We start from the raw sequence: 22,999 nt of genomic DNA on the forward strand, positions 1-22,999 counted from the left end.
CACCAGTGATGCTCAAGCATGTGTGTGTATGTGTGTGTGTGTGGTGCGCATAGATGTAGGAACCCTCCTTCCACCGGTGATGCTCAAGGACGTGTGTGTGTGTGTGTGTGTGTGGTGTAGGAACCCTCCTTCCACCAGTGATGCATGTATGTGCACGTGTGTACGCATGTGTGTGTGTGTGTGTGTGTGTGCGCCTGTGCCCACAAGCCCTGCCCTTGCTCAGCCACTGGCAGCAGAGGGAAGATACATGGGAAGATTGATGGGAAGGAGAAGTGTATAAATCCAAGACATAATCCTGATGAGACAGCAAAAGGACCCTTGATGGCTTCCCGGGGAATAATCTTGACCTAGCTGGGAGAGGGGGGTGGGCCCTGGGAATGCCTCGGGGTGGGGGTTTATCTCCAGCCTGTGTCATGGGGGGGACGTGATAGAAACCCCAAGGGGCAGACGGAGCCATTTGGCACACCCCGGCATAATGAAACGGGCTTGGAGGGATATTGACTGGAGGAAAGGGGGGAGCCACAGCTCTTTGGGGAGAGACAGATGCCCGCTGAGCTCTTGGCAGTGAGATACTAACACCGCCTGCCCAGCAGTGGCCAGGAAAGGAGCGAGCAGAGTGCAGTCCTTGCCAATGACAGGCACTGAGGGTGTCGTGAAGCCGTGAGTCTAATGGGTGGTCTTGGAGGACAGGAGGTTCAAAAGGGAAGCTCATCTGCTACTCTGAGCCTCAAATGTGTATCCAGTCCTTCCCTGGATTTTTATTAACCTAGGTGATTTTAGTAATTTAAATAATGCATGTAAGACTTACAGTTCTTGCCACAAGAAAAAAAGAAAAAACTACTCCTATGTAAGTAGTACTCTAGCACTGCACTGTGGCACTGTCCTCCTGTTGTTCATCGATTTGCTTGAGCGGGCACCATTAACGTCTCCATGGTGAGACTTGTTGTTACTGTTTTTGGGGTTTTTTTTGTTTTTTTTTTTTTTTGCTTTTTGGGTCACACCTTCCGATGCACAGGGGTCACTCCTGGCTCCGCACTCAGGAATCACCCCTGGCGGTGCTCAGGGGACCATATGGGACGCTGGGAATCGAACCCAGGTTGGCCGCGTGCAAGGCAAACGCCCTACCTGCTGTGCTATTGCTCCAGCCCTTGTTACTGTTTTTGGCATATGGAATATGCCACAGGGCACTTGCCCGGCTCTGCTGTGCGGGCGGGATACTCTCGGTAGCTTGCTGGGGTCTTCGAGAGGGGCAGAGGAATCGAACCCGGGTCGGCCACGTGCAAGGCAAATGGCCTACCTGCTGTGCTATCGCTCCAGCCCTGTGTAAGTGCTCAGAGATAACCCCTGTCTCTGTGGTCAGGGTTCACTTATGGTGGGGCTCAAGAGACCATATGGGGAGCAAAACCACCTTGGTTGTATTCAAGGCAAGCTCCCTGCACACTGTACTACCCTGCCAGTCCAACAACTCTTTTTTTCTTTTCTTTTTTGCTTTTTGGGTCACAGCTGGTGATGCACAGGGGTTACTCCTGGCTCTGCACTCAGGAGTCACTCCTGGCAGTGCTCAGGGGACCCTATGGGATGCTGGGAATCGAACCCAGGTTGGCCACGTGCAAAGAAAACACCCTACCCGCTGTGCTATTGCTCCTTCCCCACGATAATTCATTTTTCCCCCTATTTAAACTGTTTACTAGGCCAGTGCTGGTACAGATGAATTGATAATAATGCCCAGGGCATCTCCACTGGGTTTTATTCTCTCCTTTCACTTATGATAATGGACTACCTCTTTGCTTTGAGTGAAATTGTTGTGAGCGCTTGCTTCATTTGAAGGGATAAACGAGGAAAGGAAGGAAGGAAGGATGGAAGGAAGGAAAGAAGGAAGGAAGGAAGGAAGGAAGAAATGAGGGAAGGAAGGAAGGAAGGAAGGAAGGAAGGAAGGAAGGAAGGCACAAATGTGTAGAGATGGATTGTTGGATAGATGCTTGCGTCACTGGATAGACAGGACACATGTATGGATGAATAGTTGAATGGATGCATGGATGGATGGATGAATGGTTAGGTGTTTGGATAGTTGAGTGGTTGGATGCATGCATGGATGGATACATGGGTGGATGGTTGATGCGTGGAAGACAGGATGGATGGATGGTTGGATGAAGGCATGCATGCATGGATAGAAGTGTGAATAGTTGGATGTATGCATGCATAATTCAATGGATGGTTGGTTAAATGATTACATAGTTGGATGGATGGATGGATGGATGGATGGATGGAGTGTGCATAGATGGATGCATGGACAGTTGGATGGGTGAATAGATTAATCAATAGGTTGGAGGGTTGAATGGTTGGATAGATGGATAGGTAGATGGCTAGATGAATGGATAATGGTTGAGTGGTTGGTTGGGTGGATGGATGGCTATGTAGATGAGCAGATGGATTGATGGTTGAATGGTTAATTGGATAATGGTTGGATGGATGAATGGATGGATGGATGGATGGGATGGTGATATAGTTGGATGGTTAGTTGGTTAGATAATGGGTGGATGATAGTTTGATGGTTGGATGGTCTAATTGTTGGATGGTTTACGTGAGCATGTGGATGGATCAATAGGCGGTAGATGCATGATGAGCAGATAGCACTGACTCTTTGTGCTACAAGACCATCTTCTCCCCACCTCCCCTCATTGTCCTCACCCCATAGGGCGGCATGATCGCTCTGCTGCTGTCCATCCTGTGCCTGGTGATGATTCTGTACACCCGCCGTCGCTGGTGCAAGCGCCGCCGGGTCCCCAGCCCCAGAAGAGCGCCAGCGCCGAGGCCGCCAACGAGATCCACTACATCCCGTCCGTGCTGATCGGCGGGCATGGCCGCGAAAGCCTGCGCAATGCCCGCGTGCAGGGCCACAACTCCAGTGGCACGCTGAGCATCCGGGAGACGCCCATCCTGGACGGGTACGAGTATGACATCACCGACCTGCGCCACCACCTGCAGCGGGAGTGTATGAACGGAGGGGAGGACTTCGCCAGTCAGGTCACACGCACCCTCGACTCCCTGCAGGGCTGCAACGAGAAGACGAGCATGGACTTGACTCCAGGTAGGAGGGGGGAGCATGCGAGGGTGGCCTTCGCAGGGCGAGGGGATTGATGGGGGGGGGGTTGGGACTGGGGGTGCTGGTCATCAGATATAATGGGATGGGCCACAGACAGCCTCATACTAGAGGACTCAGCCCTTTTAAAAAAAATGGTTGATTCACCATGAGATACAGTTACAAGCTTTCATGTTTGAGTTACAATCACACAATGATCAAACACCCATCCCTCCACCAGTGCCCATTCCCCACCACCAATATCCCCAGTGTGCCTCCACTTTCCCACCCTCCCCCTGCCTCCATGGCAGACAATATTCCCCATACTCTCTCTCTACTTTTGGGCATTATGGTTTGCAATGCAGATAATAAGAGGTTATCATTTTTGGTCCTTTATCTACTTTCAGCACACATCTCCCATCCCGACCGATTCTTCCAACCATCATTTCCTTAGTGATCCCTTCTCTATTCCAGCTGTCCTCTCTCTTCCGCTCATGAGACAGGGTACCAACAATGAAGCAATCTTCCTGACCCTTATTTCTATTGTCCTTGGCTGTTGGTCTCGTATTATGTTATTTTATACTCCACAAATGAATGCAGTCTGTATCTCTCTTTCTGACTCATTTCACTTAGCATGATACTCTCCATGTCCATCCACTTATAAGCAAATTTCATGACTTCATCTCTCCTAACAGCTGCATAGTATTCCATTGTGTAGATGTACCAAAGTTTCTTTAACCAAAGTTTGTCTGTTCTCGGGGCACTTGGGTTGTTTCCAGATTTGGGCTATTGTGAACAGTGGGACTCAGACCTTTCCTGATAGGCACTCACTCCACTTCCTCTTTGTGTCCTCAGGAACGAGGCTTCTTCCTTTATAAGGGAGCAGGTCTTGGGGTCATTGGGATACGGCAGGAAAGAGCAGATTTCTGCACCGCATGTCCGTGGGGGGTGTTTAATCAACCTTGAAAGTGGAGAGGATAGAGGTTCCTGTTGTCCATGCCTGCCCCCACCGAGAGATGTGGCCCAGAGGGCTTAGGTTGTGCCCTTGTGGTTGTGCCCCAGCCTGAGTGGTCTTTCTAGGAAATGGTTCTTCTTCAAAGAAAGTGAAAGATGGACTAATCTTAGATGCTCAATGTTGAGGGGCCAGTGGGCCATGAGATCCAAGAGGACTGGAATCAGTCGAGTCCACAGAACAGGCGGCTACACAATGCTGAGAGGACACAGCCACGTGTCTCTCCTAGTAGTCCAGTGGTCATAGCCACGCACATCTACAAAGCAGCAAAACTTCACAGATAAAACCCCGAACTGAGGGCCCTTCCAGAGTCAGCTCAGTTATCCTGGAAGAAAACTTTGTAAACAAAGATTCTGAATATTGATTAAGGTGATTGGATAGGAGAGACACGTTGGAGGGGTTCCAGTTGGCTGGTGCATGTAAAAGAGATCCTAGATGAAAAATCACTTCCTGGGAGGTTTGAAAGTCTGGGACTTTCCCAAGAACACAGGAAATGACTTCTATATCTCATGTTCCCTCCAACCCCAGAAACAGTGCTCAGCTCCCTCAGCAGACATGTTATCCCTCGGGGGTTACCAGTACAAATGCATTCAGGTAGCAGGCCGATAGCACAGTTGTGTGAAGTGGCTGGGGAGGAGTTGAGCATTCAGGACATGGTGGTGAATGAGGTGTATGAGAGGGCCCATCCTGCCTGAGTGTTCTTGATTCACACTGTGACCGGTTGGTTAAATGGTTGGGTAGTTGAGTGGTTGGATGCATGGATGGACAGATGGTTGGATGAATTATGCATGCGTGGATGGGTAGATGCAGGAATAGTTGGATGGATGAATAATCAATGACTTGGATGATTGAATGGTTGGATAGGTGAATGTATGGATGGTTGGATGTATGGATAGATGAATAGATGGATGGTTGGATGGATGGAGAGATGAATGGATGGATGGTTGGATGGTTGGAGGGATGGATAATGGATAGATGGGTGGATGGGTGGATGGATGGATGGATGATGGTTGGGAGGATGAATAATGGTTGGATGGTTGAATGAATGGATAATGGATAGATGGGTGGATGGATGGATAATGTTTGGGAGGATGAATGATGGTTGGAAGTTGGATGTATAAATGATGGGTGGATGGGTGGATGATGGTTGGATGGATGGATAATGGGTAGATGGGTGGATGGTTGAATGGATGGATGATGGTTTGGATGGATGATGGTTGGATGGATAGATGATGATTAGTTGGGTCGATGGATGCATGGACTCTCAAACTGCTGAAAGAAGGGACAGAAATAAAAATCCCTCCTCCAGGCTCCACAGGGTGACCCTGTCCATCCAGAATCTGCTGAATTGGATTTCCCATCCTAATCCCTCCCTTCTTACTCTTTTTTTGATTTACAAATCAGCTGTGTTTCAGGTTCTGCTGATCCCTCCTTGGAAGGGTCCTGATTCCATTGATAGGGCTTGAAAAAATGCGGATTTTTTTGTTGGGGCGTTGTCCATTGGGGAGCTCCCAAGTGGGGCTCAGTATTCCCTGGGGCATTCTGATACTAATGATACCCAACAGAGCCAGCAGTTCAGTGCCAGGGACTGAGAATGCTGAGACTCTCAGGCAATTCTTGGGGCCCTTCGGGGCTACCCCAAACAATGTGCAGGAGGCCCTGTGGTGCCAAGGATTGAATTGGGGTTGTCTGCTTGCAAGGTCATCCCCCTTAGTCCCCCATCCTGTCTCTCCAGTTTCCTGTTCTTCCTTTCTTTGACTTTTTTTTCCTGTTCCAACTCTGGCCTCAACTTCTCCTCCCACAGGAAGCGACAACGCCAAGCTGTCACTGATGAACAAGTATAAAGATAATATCATCGCCACCAGCCCCGTGGACTCCAGCCACCAGCAGGCCACACTCCTGTCCCATACCTCCACCACCCAAAGAAAGCGAATCAACAATAAAGCGAGAGGTAAGTCTGCCTCCCTGGCCAGTGGGGCATGTTCTGAACCACCTTTCTGGAGGCTGTGGGGGGCCACTGAATCCAAATTTAAGTAGCTAGGCTTTGACAAGAATGTATGCCTGGTAGCTCGGGCATGCGGGAGCCAGGACATTTACTCCAAACCACATGGCTGCTTATGTGGGCGCGTGCCATCTTCTTGTATGCAGGGTAATCAGTGGAAAGTAAATCATCCAACGTTTCTCCCTAAAAATCAGGTTTAACTATTTTGCAAACCACAACACCCAAAAGGTGAGAGAGAACAGAGGGGAATGCCCTGCCACAGAGGCAGGGTGGGATGGGGGAGATGGGGGGTGGGAGGGATACTGGGATCCGTGGTGGTGGGTAATGGTCACTGGTGGAGGGATGTGTATTCAAAATAAATAAATTTAAAAAAAACGAATGTATGCCTGGGCCATCACTTGACAATTGTGCCAAGTGGTATGTCGAAGGGGGTTATTTTGTTTGGGTCTCAAGGTGCCCAGAGATGGTTAGAGCTTTAGAGAATGACCAGCAGCAGAGCACGGGTGAGTTTCTTGTCCATCTTCCTGCTGGCCAGTGACTTGTCCTGCAGATGTTTAAGCTGATGGAGCAGCTCCCCTCAGAGAAGGTAGATGCAGCCCCAAGTGACTGTCAGAAGAGGGAAGAAAAAAAGAGTTGATCAAATGGCAGTTCCCGCAGAATGCTATGTTTCTGGGCAAATATTCAGACATTCACGCATTTCAGGACAGGGCAGTAGATGCTGAAGGATTGGACAATATAGACTTGAGACCATGCCCACTCGCTCCCAGGGTCCAGCGTGGTTTCATGCTTGTCTCGTTTGGATTCTAGAAATGTTTGCTCTTCTGTCCCTGAAAATGGGATTCCAGGGGCCAGAGAGGTAGCGCAGGGCTGATGGCGGTTGCCTTGGCTAAACCCAGTTGGGTTTGTGGTGCTGGACCAGGGACCCCCGAGAAACCCTGGATGTCACCCCAACCCTGTTCCCTCCATAGAGTCACTCCAAGTTAGATGACTGAGAACCAGGAACTATGAGGAGCAAAGTTCCTTTCTCTCCTATACTGCCTTCCACATCGGCGGTGTCCTTGCTTCCTAGGGCCATGGGGGATGGGACGGGGACCCTCGTGGCTTTCATTGGGGGATCCTGTCCCCTAAATAAATCTGCGAAGGGTTGGAGCAATAGCACAGCGGGGAGGGCCTTTGCCTTGCACGCGGCCAACCCGGGTTCGATTCCCAGCATCCCATATGGTCCCCTGAGCACCGCCAGGGGTAATTCCTGAGTGCAGAGCCAGGAGGGACCCCTGTGCATTGTCGGGTATGACCCAAAAAAGGCAATAAATAAATAAATAAATAAATAAATCTATGAATAGAAAGTTTTCATCTCCCCGTGGTTCCCCCCTGCTCTCAGCTAAGGATTTGACCAGTAATGAGGCACCCTGAAAGCCCCCTAAATATTTTGCCTTTGTCCCCCTTCTCTTCTCTGCAGCCGGTTCTGCCTTCCTGAACCCCGAAGGGGATTCTGGCACCGAGGCAGAGAACGACCCGCAGCTGACCTTTTACACCGACCCCTCTCGGAGCCGAAGGCGCAGTCGAGGTAGAAAGGGGCCTGGAGGGTAGGGGGTGTTTGGAGAAGGGGGGCCTACGGGGGCTCAGTTGGGATCGCGGAGATGGATCAAAGTGCATGGGGAGCCATCTGGGTACCACAGAGTCTACCGCTGTGGGGAGGTGACCCAGAAAGGGGAAATTGGGAGACCCCCCTCTCCCCGCAATGATGCTCAGAGTGTCTGAGAAACAGAAGTGCCCTGAAACTGTCCTTCCTTCCTTCCTTCCTTCCTTCCTTCCTTCCTTCCTTCCTTCCTTCCTTCCTTCCTCCTTCCTTCCTTCCTTCCCTTTCCTTTCTTCCTTCCCTCTCTCCCCTTCCTTCTTTCCTTCCTTCCTTCCTTCCTTCCCTCCTTCCTTCCTTCCTTTCTTCCTCCTTCCTTCCTTCATCCTTCCTTCCTTCCTTTCTTCTTCCTTTCTTCCTTCATCCTTCCTTCCTTCATTCATTCATTCTTCCTTCCTTCATCCTTCCTTTCTTCTTCCTTTCTTCATTCCTTCTTCCTTCCTTCATTCTTCCTTCCTTTCTTCCCCTTCCTTTCTTCCTTCCTTCCATCTTCCTTCCTTCCATCTTCCTTACTTCCTTTATTTCTTCCTTCTTCCTTTTTTCCTTCATTCTTCTTTTATTCCTTCTTCCATTCTTCCTTTCTTTCTTCTTCCTTCCTTCCCTACTTCCTTTATCCTTCCTTCCTTCCTTCTTCATTTTTTCTTTCATTCTTCCTTCATTCCTTCCTCCATTCTTCCTTCCTTTCTTCCCCTTCCTTCCCTACTTCCTTTATCCTTCCTTCCTCCTTCCTTCCTTCCTTCTTCCTTTCTTCCTTCCCCTTCCTTCCTTCCTTCCTTTCTTCCTTCCTTCGTTTCTTCCCCTTCCTTCCTTCCTTCCTTCCTTCCTTCCTTCCTTCCTTCCTTCCTAAGTTGGGGCAGCACTAGCTCCCTCTGCCGGGCTGTTCCCTGTCCTCACCTGGTGACGTTACTGCCACCACCTCCTGGCTGGAGACTCATCTGGGTGTCGGTGTCACTAGCTTTGCCCTTTCTCTCCTGTGTGATGTTGACAAAAGCCACGACCTCTCTGAGCTTCATGTCAACCCTTCATCTGTAGAGTGGATGCCCAGGGTCTCAAATCAGTTGTGAAAGCCACTGTTGGCACCCCTGAGCTCTCCCTGTCATCTCCGATTGTCATCTTCAGAGCTGCTCCGACAGCAGCCTGGGACCCCACAGTGCTCAGTTCCAGGAGTTTGGGCCAGACATAACTCAGGTAGCTAGACCAGATGGTAGCCGCCATATTAAACTTCTTGTCCTTGCTTGTAAATCCCATCTTCTGGGTGCTTTTGAGATTTTTAAAAAATGCTACTTGGGGGCTGGAGTGATAGCCCAGTAGGGAGGGCGTTTGCCTTGCACGCGGCTGACCCGGGTTTGATTCCCAGCATCCTCTAGGGTCCTCTGAGCATTGCCAGGAGTAATTCCTGAGTGAAGAGCCAGGAGGAACCCCTGAGCATCACCGGATGTGACCCAAAAAGCAAAAAAAAAATGCTATTTTGGTAAACCACAATACCCAAAATGTGGGGGGGAGAAGAGAGAGAGAAAGAAAGAGAGAGAGGGGGAGGAGAGAAGAGAGAGAGAGGAGAGAAGAGAGAGAGAGGAGAGAAGAGAGAGAGCCATTATAGAGACAGATGGGGGGAGGTGATAAGAGGGAACCTGGGGACACTGGTGCCGGGAAATGTGCCCTGGTGGAGGAATGGGTGTTGGAACACTGTAGGACTGAAACACAATCACGAACAGCTTTGTAAAATGGTCTATATCACAGTAATTCAATTAAAAAAAATTTTTTTTGGAATTGTTCTCGAATGTCTTCGGGTTTTTTCCTTTCTTATTTCTTATTTATTTATTTTATTAGTGAAACACCATGAGGTACAGTTGTAGACTTACTAATTTTTGTGCTTGGGTTTCAATTGTACAATGATCAAACACCCATCCCTCCACCAGTGCCCATTTCCCACCACCACTGATCCCAGTATCCCTCCACCCCCCCATCCCCCCATCCCACCCTGCCTCTGTGGCAGGGCATTCCCTTTTGTTCTCTCTCTCCTTTTGGGTCCTGTGGTTTGCAAGAGAGGCATTGAGTGGCGATCATGTTTGGTCTACGGTCTACTTTCAGCACAGAAAGCAACAAAATGGGAGACTAACACCCAGGAGTGTCCAAGATTAGTACCAGGAATTTTGCTCCATGACTTGGAGGCCAGCCACACACGCTAGGGGAAAGGGAAGCTCAGATAGAGAAGAGAGCACCAAATAAAAGGTGTTGGGAGGATCCTCCCAGGGTGGGAGAAGCATGCTGAAAAAAAATTTTTAAAGGAAGAATTATGTGCAAGAAAATGTATATCTTTTTCAATTGAAGAAATGAAAATAAAAAGTACTCAAGTAGAATTGCCTGAGGGGAAAAATGCTACTTCCCTCCACTGGAACACCCTGATCTTATCAGAGGTCCCCCAACTTATACGTATGCATATACAACCACTTAGCAATCCCATCTCCTGAAAATGCGCGCTCATTAGCCAACAAACACAACCCACCTCCCAGTGCTCAATAGGTTTGAGTGGGCTTGTTCTCCCAACACCACCTTGTGAAATACTGGCAATGCGCCCCACCCCACTCTTGAATCATGATAAAATAAAAATGTTGGGGGTGGAGGCTGGAGCGATAGCACAGCAGGGAGGGCGTTTGCCTTGCATGCGGCCGACCTGGGTTCAATCCCCAGCATCCCATAGGGAACCCCCTGAGCACTGCCAGGAGTGATTCCTGAATGCAGAGCCAGGAGGAACCCCTGTGCATCGCCGAGTGTGACCCAACAAGCAAAAAGGATTTCCACGCAAGTACGAGAAGTTCAATATGGGGGTGACCATTTGGAACTTAAGCAAGCAGGGCTTTGGGGGTGTAGGAGTGGGTCAGGCTAGGAGGATTCTGCAGAGACATGTGGCTATTTACACCAGGGCCCAGGAGTGCTCTGGGAGTTTTGGGGACGAGAGAGAGAGAGAGAGAGAGAGAGAGAGAGAGAGAGAGAGAGACTGGTTGGTGACTTGAATCTGTCGCTCAGCCAGAGAGGCAAGAAGAGGATCAGCAAGTTACTGCCGTCCTGGAGTTCCAGAGTCCTGGCAAGTCACCGTAAAGTGACAACACTGTCATAAAGACTGATGTCCAGACAAGTGGGTGGGGCGTGCTTGCTATTCTGGAAGGTTCCAGGGGCGTGTTTACAGAGCGTTGCTGTTGGAGGGGGGTTGTAATGATTAGGCGTCTGTGGAGGAGGGAGTGAAAAGTGGCAGAGCAGAAGGAATATCTGTGACAGTGGCCGGGTCAGAAGAGCCACGTAGAAGAGCTATGCCACTTCAGGGGACAGATTTGGGGGTGGCTTTGTAGACAGAAAACCGGAGACGCCAGCGAGCACCTGAACTTGGCCCAAGCACCCAAGGGCAGTACTTGAGCTCAATCTACGAACGTTTTCAGGGTGCTGTGTTCTGCGGGAGGAGGAGAAGAGGAGCAGATGGGGGAGGTTGAGGCAGGGAGGCAAGGTGCCTGACTAATGTCCTGGTCCAGATGAAAGAGGATAAAGGGAAGAGAGATGTTAGGAGCAAAAGGAAAGATGGCGTGATGGCGGTGGAGCCGTGGGGGAGCAGTGAGGTGTGTTATATGTGGAGGCAAGTGGGGTCCACAGACAGTGCAGGGCCTGGCCTCGCACGTAGCCAACCCCAGTTGGTTCATATCACGGTATATGCTTCCCCCAGCAGCGCCGTAAGTGAGCACAGAGCCGGGAGTAAGCTCTGAGGACGGCTGGCCCCCAAACCAAACATAGCACTATCACACTGTCCTCCCGTTGTTCATCGATTTGCTCCGGCGGGCACCAGTAAACGTCTCCATGGTGAAACTTGTTGTGACTGTGTTTGGCATCTCGAAGACGCTACGGGGAGCTTGCCAGGCTCTGCCGTGCGGGTGGGATACTCTCGGGAGCTTGGAATGGAGGAATTGAACCTGGGTCGGCCGCGTGCAAGGCAAACGCCCTCCCCGCTGTGCTATTGCTCCAGCCTGCCCCAAACCAAACCAAACCGAACTGGAAACTGTCTGCCTTGCTGACTCTCTCTCCCTTCACACGGGTCTCTCTTGCACACCTGCTCCTGTTCAACTGCAGAAAACTATCCTCTGTGGCTATCACTGACCCCAAGGACCACCCATTGGTTAAGTCCCTCTGGCTCCGCTGTGGATGTTCAGTGGTGGCCATGAGGTCCGGCTGCCAGAAGATCCCCCTGTCCCCTTGCTTCCTGGAACTATGGTTGGCCTCTGGGTCTCAAAGATGCCAGCCAGAGGGGCTGCAGTGATAGCACAGTGAATAGAGAGAGCATTTGCCTTGCACATGGCCAACCCGGGTTCGATCCCCAGCATCCCATAGGGTCCCCTGAGCACCGCCAGGGGTAAGTAATTCCCAAGTTCATGAGCCTGGAGTAACCCCTGTGCATCGCTGGGTGTGACCCCCCAAAAAAATTCAAGATGCTGACCAGAGAGTGACCACTGCGCGGAGCCTGACATGCTCGGGTCTCGCTTCTCTCTCGCCTCCAGTGGGCTCCCCCCGTAGCCCCGTGAACAAGACCACCTTGACGCTCATCAGCATCACCAGCTGCGTCATTGGCCTGGTATGCGCCTCCCACGTCAGCTGTCCGCTCGTGGTGAAAATCACGCTGCACGTCCCTGAACACCTGATCGCCGACGGTGAGTCCCGCCCGGGGGTTTCCCCCGACAAAGCGAATCTGTAAGGGAAGGGAGGGAGTCGTGGGGGAACAAGCAGAACCCCCACCCCACCAGCTGTGACCTGTGACTCGCAGCCAGGCAAACAAACAAGCCCAGAGGCTGAGTGAGGCTAAGTCCCATGGGGGCTGGAGCGATAGCACAGCGGGGAGGGCGTTGGCCTTGCATGCAGCCGATCCAAGTTTTATTCCCAGAATCCAATAGGGTTCCCCGATCACCGCCAGGAGTGATTCCTGAGTGCAGAGCCAGGAGTCAGCTCTGAGCATCGCTGGGTGTGACCCAAAAAGCAAAAGGAAGGAAGGGAGGGAGGGAGGGAGGGAGGGAGGGAGGGAGAAAGGAAGGAAGGAAGGAAGGAAGGAAGGAAGGAAGGAAGGAAGGAAGGAAGGAAGGAGAAAAAGAAGGAAAGGGAAGGGAAGGGAAGAAAGAGAAGGGAAAGAAAAGGAAGGAATGGAGGGAAGGAAGGGAGGGAAGGAAGGAAGGAAGGGAAGGAGGGAAAGAAGGAAGGGAGGAAGGAAGGAGGGAAGGAGAGAAGGAAGGAAGGGAGGGAGGGAGGGAGGGAGGGAGGAAGGAAGGAAGGAGGAAGGGAAGGAAGGAAGGAGGGAAAGGAGGGAAGGAGGGAAAGAAGGGATGGAGGGAGGAAGTAGGGAAAGAAGGGAAAGAAGGGAGGGAAGGAAGGAAGGAAGGGAGGGAGGAAGGAAGGAGGGAAAGGAGGGAAGGAGGGAAAGAAGGGAGGGAGATAGGAGGGAAAGGAGGGAAAGAAGGGAGGAAGGAAGGAGGGAAAGAAGGGAAGGAGGGAGGGAAGGAAGGAAGGAGAGAGGAAGGAACGAGAAAAAGAAAGAAAGGAAAGGAAAGGAAAGGAAGGAAGGGAGGGAGGGAGGGAGGGAGGGAGGGAGGGAGGGAGGGAGGAAGGAAGGAAGGAAGGAAGGAAGGAAGGAAGGAATTAGCCATGGATGTTTCTGTGAGGTGTAGGCTTCATCAGCAAAAAGCAAAAAAATAAAGTCCTAGGGGAGGCCAGTAGGCAGTAACCGCCAAGCCAGCTAGCCCCAGCTGTCTGCATGGCCTGCTGCCAGCCTGTTCCTGTCCGTTTTGGTAGGCGCCCCGTCTGTGTGGGGAAACGCAGATGCATGGGCCCCAGGCACATCGGTAACCCCTGCTCAGCCCAAGTGAAGGATTCGCCACGGCTGGCTGGGCCGTGCTCGGAGGAGAACTTGTCATTGCAGTGGCTGTTTGGAACCCTCCAGCGCCCAAGTATTAATTGACTTCAGTCCAACAGCAGCCCCTGGGGGGGGGGGGAGGGGGGAGTCATCTGGGTTCTGAGGGTCCCTGAATTAGTTCAGCCCCGAGCCCCCTAATGACGATGTAATCATCGTCTGCCGTTGGCTACAGGCGGGTGGGGGCCGTCTGCGGGGTCTGCAGGGCTGTGGGCTCAGGCCAGGCACAGACGGCAGGGCCCTGTGTCTTGGAGGGGTGCCAGGTGGGTGACGACTCTGCTGCTACTGTCTCTGTTGCCCACCCTGCAGTCTTCGAACGCCTGGGGATTTGGGCAGGGCCTGTGGCGGAGGTGGAGAGGACGGGTGGGTGTCTGCAGCCCAGCCTTTATGGGGGCTCAGGGTGGGGTGAGAATCGGGGCAGAGGGGAGGAATCACCTGGGGTCGGGGCTGCCCCCAGGGTGTCCCACCCCCATCTTCTCTGCATGTGCATCTCTGTGCATAACTGTGTGTGGCTCTGTGTATCTGCATGTGTTTGTATCAGTCTCTGCCTGGGTTTATCTGTGCGTGTCTGTATGTGAGTGTGCCCGGTGTGTGTCTGTATGTGTGTGTCTCTGTCTCTGCATGTCCCTGTGTCACTGTGTCACTGTAACTGTGTGTGTCTGTGATTCTGTGTGTGTGTCCACGTGACTCTCTGTGTATCTGTGTCTATTGCTGAATGCCTGTATGTGTTCATGTGTCTGTGTGTGTTCACATGTCTTTGTGGGTCTATGTGTCTGTTTGTCCACATGTCTGTGTGTGTCTAAGTCTGCATGTCTATGTGTCTGTGTGTCCGTGTGTCTGTGTGTCCATGTGTCTGTGTGTCCATATGTCTGTGTCTGTGTATCTGTGTCCATGTGTGTCTTGTGTACAGATGTTCCCACGTGTGTGTCCATGAGTCTACAAGTCTGTGAGCATGTGTTTGTGCATGCCTCTCTGTGAGGCTCTGTGTGACCTGTTTCTGTCCGTGTCCTCTTGTGTGTCCCTGTGTCCGTGTGTCTGTCTGTGCCCCTGCATGCCCTGTGTGTATGGGTGTGTCCACGTGTGTGCATGTGTTCGTGCGTGCCTATCTGGGGGACGGTGTGTGATGTTTCTTGTGTCCTCGTGTGCGTCCGCATGTCTGCGGGCCTGCGTGCGTGCACCCTCACCTGCACCCTTGGGTGTCTCCCCACAGGCAGCCGCTTCATCCTGCTGGAGGGGAGCCAACTGGACGCCAGCGACTGGCTGAACCCTGCGCAGGTGGTGCTGTTCTCTCAGCAGAACTCCAGCGGGCCCTGGGCCATGGACCTGTGTGCTCGGCGCCTCCTGGACCCCTGTGAACACCAGTGTGACCCTGAAACCGGTAGGCAGGACTCTGAGTGGGGAGGGGGGGTCACCGAGGTCTCAGGCCACTGGCTTTCATCTCTGCTTGGGCCCCCTTTGCACCTCAGAGTTTCTCCTGTGTCAACGATGAGTTAAGCCCCAGAGTCAGCCCTTACAGATGCCTTGTCAGGGACCCAATAAGGATCCTGCCAGGGGTTGAGGGAGACCAGTGCGTCTAAGATGACCTCTCTGAACTCACCCAGCCCACTGTCCGTCTATCCAAGCTGTGCTTTGGGGGAAGGGGAGAAGGCGCTAATTCTGTTCCCCGAAAGGCAGGACTTTTCATTCCTGTTTATTGCGCCTACAAGTTTTCTCATCTCCAAGTGTTAGCAACGCTCATGGCAGAAAATGATAATCATCTCCCTCCTGGAGAAATCAATCCCTTCTCAAATGTCAACATCCTCCCATCCTCTCCCTTCCCTGTGCGTGATTCTCAGAGGATTTATACACCCCCCAACCCTCTTGGATTTTCCCAGTCTTTTCTTGGAATGTTCTCGAACCATGAAATACCCCCCCACTCCCCGCAGCGCGTGACCGCTTGGCATCTGTCTTTAAGCAGACGTTGTCGCTCTTTTCAATAGCCCCCCTGTTATTTGACATTTAGACTCTTTACATTTTTAGCTTTTAGGACTTCTCCCCCACCGACCGTCTCTCCAGTGTAAATGCAGGTCACAGTTGAAGCGCTTTCCTTCTGATAACCCTCAGATGGGAGAGGTCCGAGATGGCGGGTAGAGGCATCGTACAGACTTGCATATTGTCAACTGGAACGGGAGGTCCCCAGTTCTGAACCTGACCTCCAGGAAACCCTGGAGGATTCCTTGAACCTTCAGCGATCCAGCACCTACGTTTCCAAACAAAAAGGTTCTGCATTTGCATACACAAGGCTTTGTCCCTGGGGATGCTGAGATGGGGAGCGTTATTCAGCACCACGGACAGCGCCTTCCGAGCTGGCGCTTTTATAGGGCTCCACACTGTCTAGACCCCACCCCCCCACACCGGAAATGTGACTGGAATCTAGGGGCGTTTCCTTCCAGCTCTCCCTCCCTCGAAGACAGACACTCCAGCATACACACGCCACCCTGCAGACGTGTCTTCAATGACTGGGACCTAGAGATCTCAGTAGAGGCGGAGTGTAAGAGCTAGCGTCCAGGTGCTGGAGCCGTAGCACAGTGGGTAGGGCCTTGCACGCTTGCATGCGGATGACCCGGATTCAATCTCCAGTATCCCATAGGGTCCCCCGAGCACCGCCAGGAGTAATTCCTGAGTTCAGAGCTAGGAGTAACTCCTGAGCATCTCTGAGTGTGACTCAAAAAGAAAAAAAAATCCTAGAACAGGGGCTGGAGCAATAGCACAGCGGGGAAGGCGTTTGCCTTGCGCGCAGCCAACCCAAGTTCGATTCCCACCATCCCATATGGTCCCCTGAGCACTGTCAACCCCTGTGCATCACCAGGTGTGACACAAACGCGCACGCACACACACATACACACACACACACACGAGTTAGAGCCCAGAACTTGGGTTCCAAGCACTGATTCTACCCCGATGGAGGCATCTTAGTCACTGCAGGAAGCTCCCCCTTTTCTGGCCTAGATTCCCCGCCCCCGCCCCCTAGATCCACTATAGACAGTCTGCGCCCCCAGCTGGAGGAGAAGGAACAGTCTCTTGAGTGGCTGATGGCCACGCCTTGGCGGTCTGCCGTGTCCCCGTGCTGAGCAGATGGTTTCTCTGCTTTGCACCCACACCCGCACCTGTGGGCAGAAGCCAGCCCGGCTCAGGTCACAGGCGGATTCTCTCCAGGCAGTCACGCTGTTGTGTTGGGGGTCCGCCACCCCCACCATTCCTCACTGCTGAATTGGATTCTGGAGACCTTCTCTGTTGCATTTTTTTTTAAATCTTTTGTTTGTTTGGGGTCACACCTGAAAGTGCTCAGAGCTGACTCCTGGCTCTGCACTCAGGGATCACTCCTGGTGATGCTCTGGGGACTCTATGGGATGCCAGGGATCGAACCTGGGCTGGCCATGTGCCAAGCAGATGCCCTCCCCGCTGTGCCATCGCTCCAGCCCCCTTTGCTGTTGTTAAACTGGCTTCTAGGGACTGGAGTGATAGCACAGCAGATAGGGCGTTTGCCTTGCGCGCTCCTGATTCCTAGCATCCCATATGGTCCCCTGAGCACCGGGTTCGATTCCCAGCATCCCATAGGGTCCCCCAAGCACTGCCAGGAGTAATTCCTGAGTGCAGAGCCAGGAGTAAGCCCTGAGCATTGTCAGGTGTGACCCAGAAAGGAAAATAAAAAGGACCCTCGCTTCTAAGGGAAGTGTACCATGCTGCTTTAAAAACCTCTCCTGGGGTTTTGAGGAACGAGAGACCCTTTGAATGCCCCAGTGAGGACGGCATTGATGTCTTCTCAGTGTGGAGGGGTCTGCTCCTTGAAAAAGGGACGCAATTGGCCAGAGTCCCATGGCGACCCCAGACCCAGTCTGTGTTCGTGAAATCACAGACAGGAGAGAATGGGGGCGGGGCGGGGCTACCTTGTGGTTCCGGGCTTGTCAGAGCCAACACGTTTGTCACTCAAGATGGCCCAGGTGACAGTGTAGCTGATGTGTCCACTTCCTGTACCAGGACCTGGGGGCACAGCTATTCCATGCATGGGTAGCACACCCCAGGTACATCACACTCATTCACAGCACACACGTAACAGACGCAAACACAACCGCATAACACACGAGCATGCATTCCGCATGAAAAAAAAACTTGCACACGCACAACACACATGTCTACATGCAACACACATGTCCGTGTGTGGGCGGTGGGCTGAGCCAGCGTCGGGTCCCTTCCACGTGTTCCATCTCACACCTGATGGAGACCACGTTGGGAATTCCCTCCATGCAGGGGTTGGGAGGCTTGGTACCCATCATTTATACACATGAATGAACTTCTTATTTATTTATTTATTTATTTATTTATTTATTGCTTTTTGAGTCACACCTGGTGATGCACAGGGCTGACTCCTGCCTCTGCGCTCAGGAATTACTCCTGGCGGTGCTCGGGGGACCCTAAGGGATGCCAGGGATCAAACCCGGGTCGGCCGTGTGCTAAGCAAACGCCCTCCCCACTGTGCTATCACCCCAGCCCCTAGTTTGCTTTTTATTTATTTATTTATTTATTTGCTTTTTGGGTCCCACCTGGCGATGCTCAGAGCTGACTCCTGGCTCTGCGCTAAGGAATCACTCCTGGCGGTGCTCGGGGGACCCTATGGGATGCCGGGGATCGAACCCAGGTCGGCCGCGTGCCAGACCAACGCCCTCCCCGCTGTGCTATCGCTCCAGCCCCCCCGTGAATGAACTTCTGACTGGAGATTCCACTGGGCTGAGACCTGCCCCTTCCCACCCCAGCTGAGAGATTAAGCTGCAGCGTCCTGATTTCAGGGTGGTGACCAAGGAAAGGGTGCTGCAGCTTTCTTCTGGTCACCAGGATGGGGCGCCCACCCTGGCTCCCCACACCCTGCTCCCCGGTTTCCTTCTGCACAGTGATGAGGTGGCTGTCCCACCCACTCCTGGCTCAGACACTTTATCGTCTCCCACACTGCAAGCGAGTCTTTCTCCCTGGAGCCGAGTGTGGGAATTGGCTGCAAATCAAGTGGACGCTATTTTTGTCAGCCTCCGGCAAGCATCCTTGGAAATACCGCGCTGATACTGTGCGCTTTCCCAGCCGGGCCGAGGGAACTGCACGCGTGGGGGACGGGGGCTGTGTCATGTCTATGAGCATACGCACATGCACACAACCCCACCATCCCTCACGCACGTCGTACATGCACAGGACATAGCACACACAAACACATCCAGACATGCCGTACACACGACACACATTCACGGCATGCACGCAACACGCGGAAACACATGTAGATAACAATAAGCGGGCATGCCACACATTGCGGGGGCACACCCCATACACATCACACGAATTCACAGCACGCACATAACACACGCAAACACACGCACATAACACACGGGCATGCATTCTGCACGGAAAAACTTGCAGACGCACAGCACAACACACACTTCGTATACATGTAACACACATGTCCATACTCCACACACAGTGAGTGTCCTCTGATAGGCCCAGCGGACGGCAGCTGATAGCGTTCAGGGCCCCACAGACTCCTCCTGGCTCAGACACTCTTCCCTGGACCATGGAACCTGTTCATTTTTCGTGGGATTTTTTTTTTTATCTTTGAAAGAGGAAATAGCGCTCAGTGCTCCCTCTACACTTAGAAGTGTCCTAGAGGGCTAGAGAGAGAGCACAGCAAGGACGGCATTTGCCTGGCACACAGTCGACCTGGGTTCAATCCCCAGCATCCATAGGGTCCCCTGAGCACCTCCAGGAGTGATTCCTGAGTGCGCGAACCAGGAGGAATCCCTGAGCATCGCCAGGTGTGACCCAAAAAGCAAAACAAACAAACAAACAAAAAGAATTAGTGGGTTTGTGGCCCCAGCAATAGGACAGTGGGTAGGGCATTTGCCTTGCACGCGGACAACCCGGGTTCGATTCCCAGCATCCCATAGGGTTCCCCTAGCACTGTCAGGAGTGATCCCTGAGTACAAAGCCAGGATTAATCCCTGAGCATCACCAAAGAGCTAGCGAGAGAGAGAAAGAGAGCACTTTTCCATGTGTCTCATGACTAGGGAGCTGAGTTGCTCACCCCCTGACCTCTTAAAGTGGGACCATTTTTGTAAATCTCAGAAATTCTCTGATCTGACTTGCAAACAGAAGAAATTTGAAAACCATTCCCTTTTTTTCATGTTTCTGGAGCTAGCTTACTCGTTCCAGCCCACACAGCATTGCCTAAGGAAATTTGGGGGTTTTTATTTGGGGTGGGAGCCACATTCACCCGTCTTGGGGTGCTGCTTCTGCCTCTGTGCTCAGAGATCCCTCCTGGCCATGCTCAGGGGACCCTATGCAGGGCAGGAATCAAACCAAGGTCAGCCTGTGCTAGCTTTCTGGGCCTCAAGTTAAAAATACTTGAGGACTGCCCTAGAACAGATGAGTGGTTAGAGAAACTTCGGTACATCTACGCAATGGAATACTATGCTGCTGTCAGGAGAGATGAAGTCATGAGCTTTGCTTGTAAATGGATAGACATGGAGAGTATCATGCTAAGTGAAATGAGTCAGAAAGAGAGGAACAGACATAGAAGGACTGTCCTCATTTGTGGAGTATAAAACAACATAACATGAGGCTGACTCCTAAGGACAGTAGGTACATGGGACAGAGAGATTGCTCCATAACTGGAAGCCTGCCTCATGGGCAAAGGGGAGAAGGAAGCTGGAATAGAGAGGGGATCACTAGGAAAAAGATGACTAGAGGAATCGGTCAGGATGGAAGATGTGTGCAGAATGTAGATAAAGGACTAATAACCTCTCAGTATCTGTATTGCAAACCATAATGCCCAAAAGTAGAGAGAGAGAGTATGGGGAATCATGTCTGCCATGGAGGCAGGGGGAGGGTGGGAAATGGGGGTTATACCGGGGATATTGGTGGTGGGGAATGTGCACTGGTGGAGGGATGGGTGTTCTATCATTGTATGACTGAAACTCAAACATGAAAGCTTTGTAACTGCATCTCACGGTGGTTCAATAAAATTTAAAAAAAATACTTGAGGAAGGGCAGAGAGAACACATACAGGAGTCCCAGCCCCTGCCCTACATGGGCCCCTGAGCACTATCTCTGGAGCAACCACTGAGTATATCCCCAAGACAAACCAACAAAAGAAGCAGAATGTGATGGATGCAGTTCTGTGCACTCCGGCCCATTTATTGAGCACCTACTATAGAAACTGGGGAAAAAAACACACACAGAGCTCCGTGCACAAGGCATTGCTGTGGGTCATCAGGGAACAGGAAGACAAGGTGCTTTGGAGACAGCCCTCAGGCCTGACTGTGAGCAGAACGGAGAAGGGGAGGGGTGCTTGTTTGCTCTGTGGTGGGGTAGCGGGATCAGGAAACAATGCATTTACTGGCTGGCTCAGCGGTGCTGGAATTCAATCCTTGTGTGCTCACTGCCCCCCCGAGGGTGCCCGCTAACCCCCTTCTTTCTCTTTCTCCCCCCTGCTGCCTGCCAGGCGAGTGTCTGTGTTACGAAGGTTACATGAAGGACCCAGTCCACAAGCATCTCTGCATTCGGAACGAATGGGGCGCCAACCAGGGGTAAGTGAGCAGACACCCCAGTCCCAGCTTGCTCACTTCCCACAATGTGGCCCAGGGGCAGTAGGGTGGGCTGGGCTGGGCTGCTCATTGGCTGGGTTGAACTCAGCAGCACATCCGTGAGGACACAGTTCCTCAGCGTTTCCGAGTTTCTACCGTGACACAGTTCCTCAGTGTTTCCAAGTTTCTTCCGTTCCCGTGACTTCTCTATTTGTTAGTGTTTGCGTGTGGGTGTGCCTCAGAGACCCCTAGAATCTAGCTAGGAGCTGAGAACCCAGCAGCTCCTTAGCTGTACCACATGTGGGACTTAGATTACGGCATTGGGAACGGGTTCGGTTCTCCTGCTAGAGGTGACATGTGAGTCACCTTGCGTGCGTGGCCTTAGGGAAGAGAGCACTTTGACACAATTCCCTGTAGGAGCACAATAAAATAGACTTCCACTCAGGAAAGAGCTCACCAATGGCGGCAGTGCAGACCCTCTCCGGGCTGAACACTGCCAACAGCTACCGCCCCCGAGCACTGAGCTCGGAGCAAGTTTTCCCCAGCACGGTCAGGATGGACCCCAAATAAACATCAACAACAAATGCAGATATTTATAAACACACACACGCGCCTATACGAGTCCACATGTCTCTTGCTTTAGATTTTGACATTTTGAATTCCGAAAAAAATGTTTTCTGTGGCAGGCTAGAGCGATAGCACAGAGGGTAAGGGCGTTTGCCTTGCACGTGGCCAACCAGGTTTGATCCCAGCATCCCATATGGTCCCCTGAGCACCCCTGGGAGTAATTCCTGAGTGCAAGAGCCAGGAGGAACCCCTGTGCATCACTGGGTGAGACCCCAAATTGGAGCGATAGCACAGTGGGTAGGGTGTTTGCCTTGCATGCGGCCGACCTGGGTTTGGTTCCTCCATCCCTCTCGGAGATCCCGGCAAGCTACTGAGAGTATCCCGCCTGAACGGCAAAGCCTGGCAAGCTACTGGTGACGTATTCGATATGCCAAAAACAGTCACAACAAGTCTCACAATGGAGATGTTACTAGTGCCCACTTGAGCAAAATCGATGAACAACGGGAGGACAGTGCTACAGTGCTACAATTTCCTGTGAGGCCACAGAGATAACACAACTGGGAGGGCGTTTGCCTCTAGTCCTAACTCAGAGCCCTGCCAGGAATGATCACTGAGCACAGAGCAAGGAGTAAGCCCTGGAGCACTGCTGGGAGTGGTCCCCTGGGAAGAATTTTATGTCATAAAATAGATAAATAGGAGATTTATTTAGCATTTCTTCCTTCCTTTTGTCCTTTCCTTCATTTCATTTTTTTTTTCACTTTTTGGGTCACACCCGGCAATGCTCAGGGGTTCCTCCTGGCTCTGCACTCAGGAATCACTTCTGGCAGTGCTCGGGGGACCCTAGGGGAGGCCGGGGTTCGAACCCCGGTTGGCCGCGTGCAAGGATTTTTTTTTTTCAGTCTTAAAATCAAGTTCCCTCTCTTGCGTACCTTCAGAGTGATTTTCTGCTGCGTTCCACACGCTGAGAGCTTACTTTTCTGCATCGACCCGGTCCTGGGGAGGGCGGAAGGAAGAAGGGCTGAATAAAGTTAACTCATACTCAGTACCAATCTACACATCGGGGGACATCCATCTTGGCGTGACTGGTTGGAAATGTGCTGGCGTGAGAAGGTGGCAGAAAGCCCTACCGTTTCCATTCGCACATCGCCACCGAGGGCTTGTCCCCCTGGAGGA

The 22,999-nt window shown here is 52.1% G+C and overlaps 1 protein-coding gene across 1 annotated transcript in view; it reads left to right on the forward strand.

Annotated features, from left to right (window-relative positions):
- Positions 1–22,999, forward strand: part of LOC130019007 (astrotactin-1-like) — a gene marked incomplete at both ends in the record, with an annotated part of 136,740 nt that overhangs the window by 39,179 nt on the left and 74,562 nt on the right. The window contains 7 exon segments of the mRNA XM_056109633.1: positions 2,696–2,782; positions 2,785–3,088; positions 5,896–6,042; positions 7,553–7,660; positions 12,265–12,414; positions 14,872–15,039; positions 21,178–21,262. Coding sequence (XP_055965608.1) covers positions 2,696–2,782; positions 2,785–3,088; positions 5,896–6,042; positions 7,553–7,660; positions 12,265–12,414; positions 14,872–15,039; positions 21,178–21,262 — 1,049 coding nt within the window.

This window comes from Sorex fumeus, unplaced genomic scaffold (genome assembly GCF_029834395.1).
Source record: "Sorex fumeus unplaced genomic scaffold, SorFum_2.1 ptg000356l, whole genome shotgun sequence".
In the NCBI taxonomy this organism is placed as follows: Eukaryota; Metazoa; Chordata; class Mammalia; order Eulipotyphla; family Soricidae; genus Sorex; species Sorex fumeus.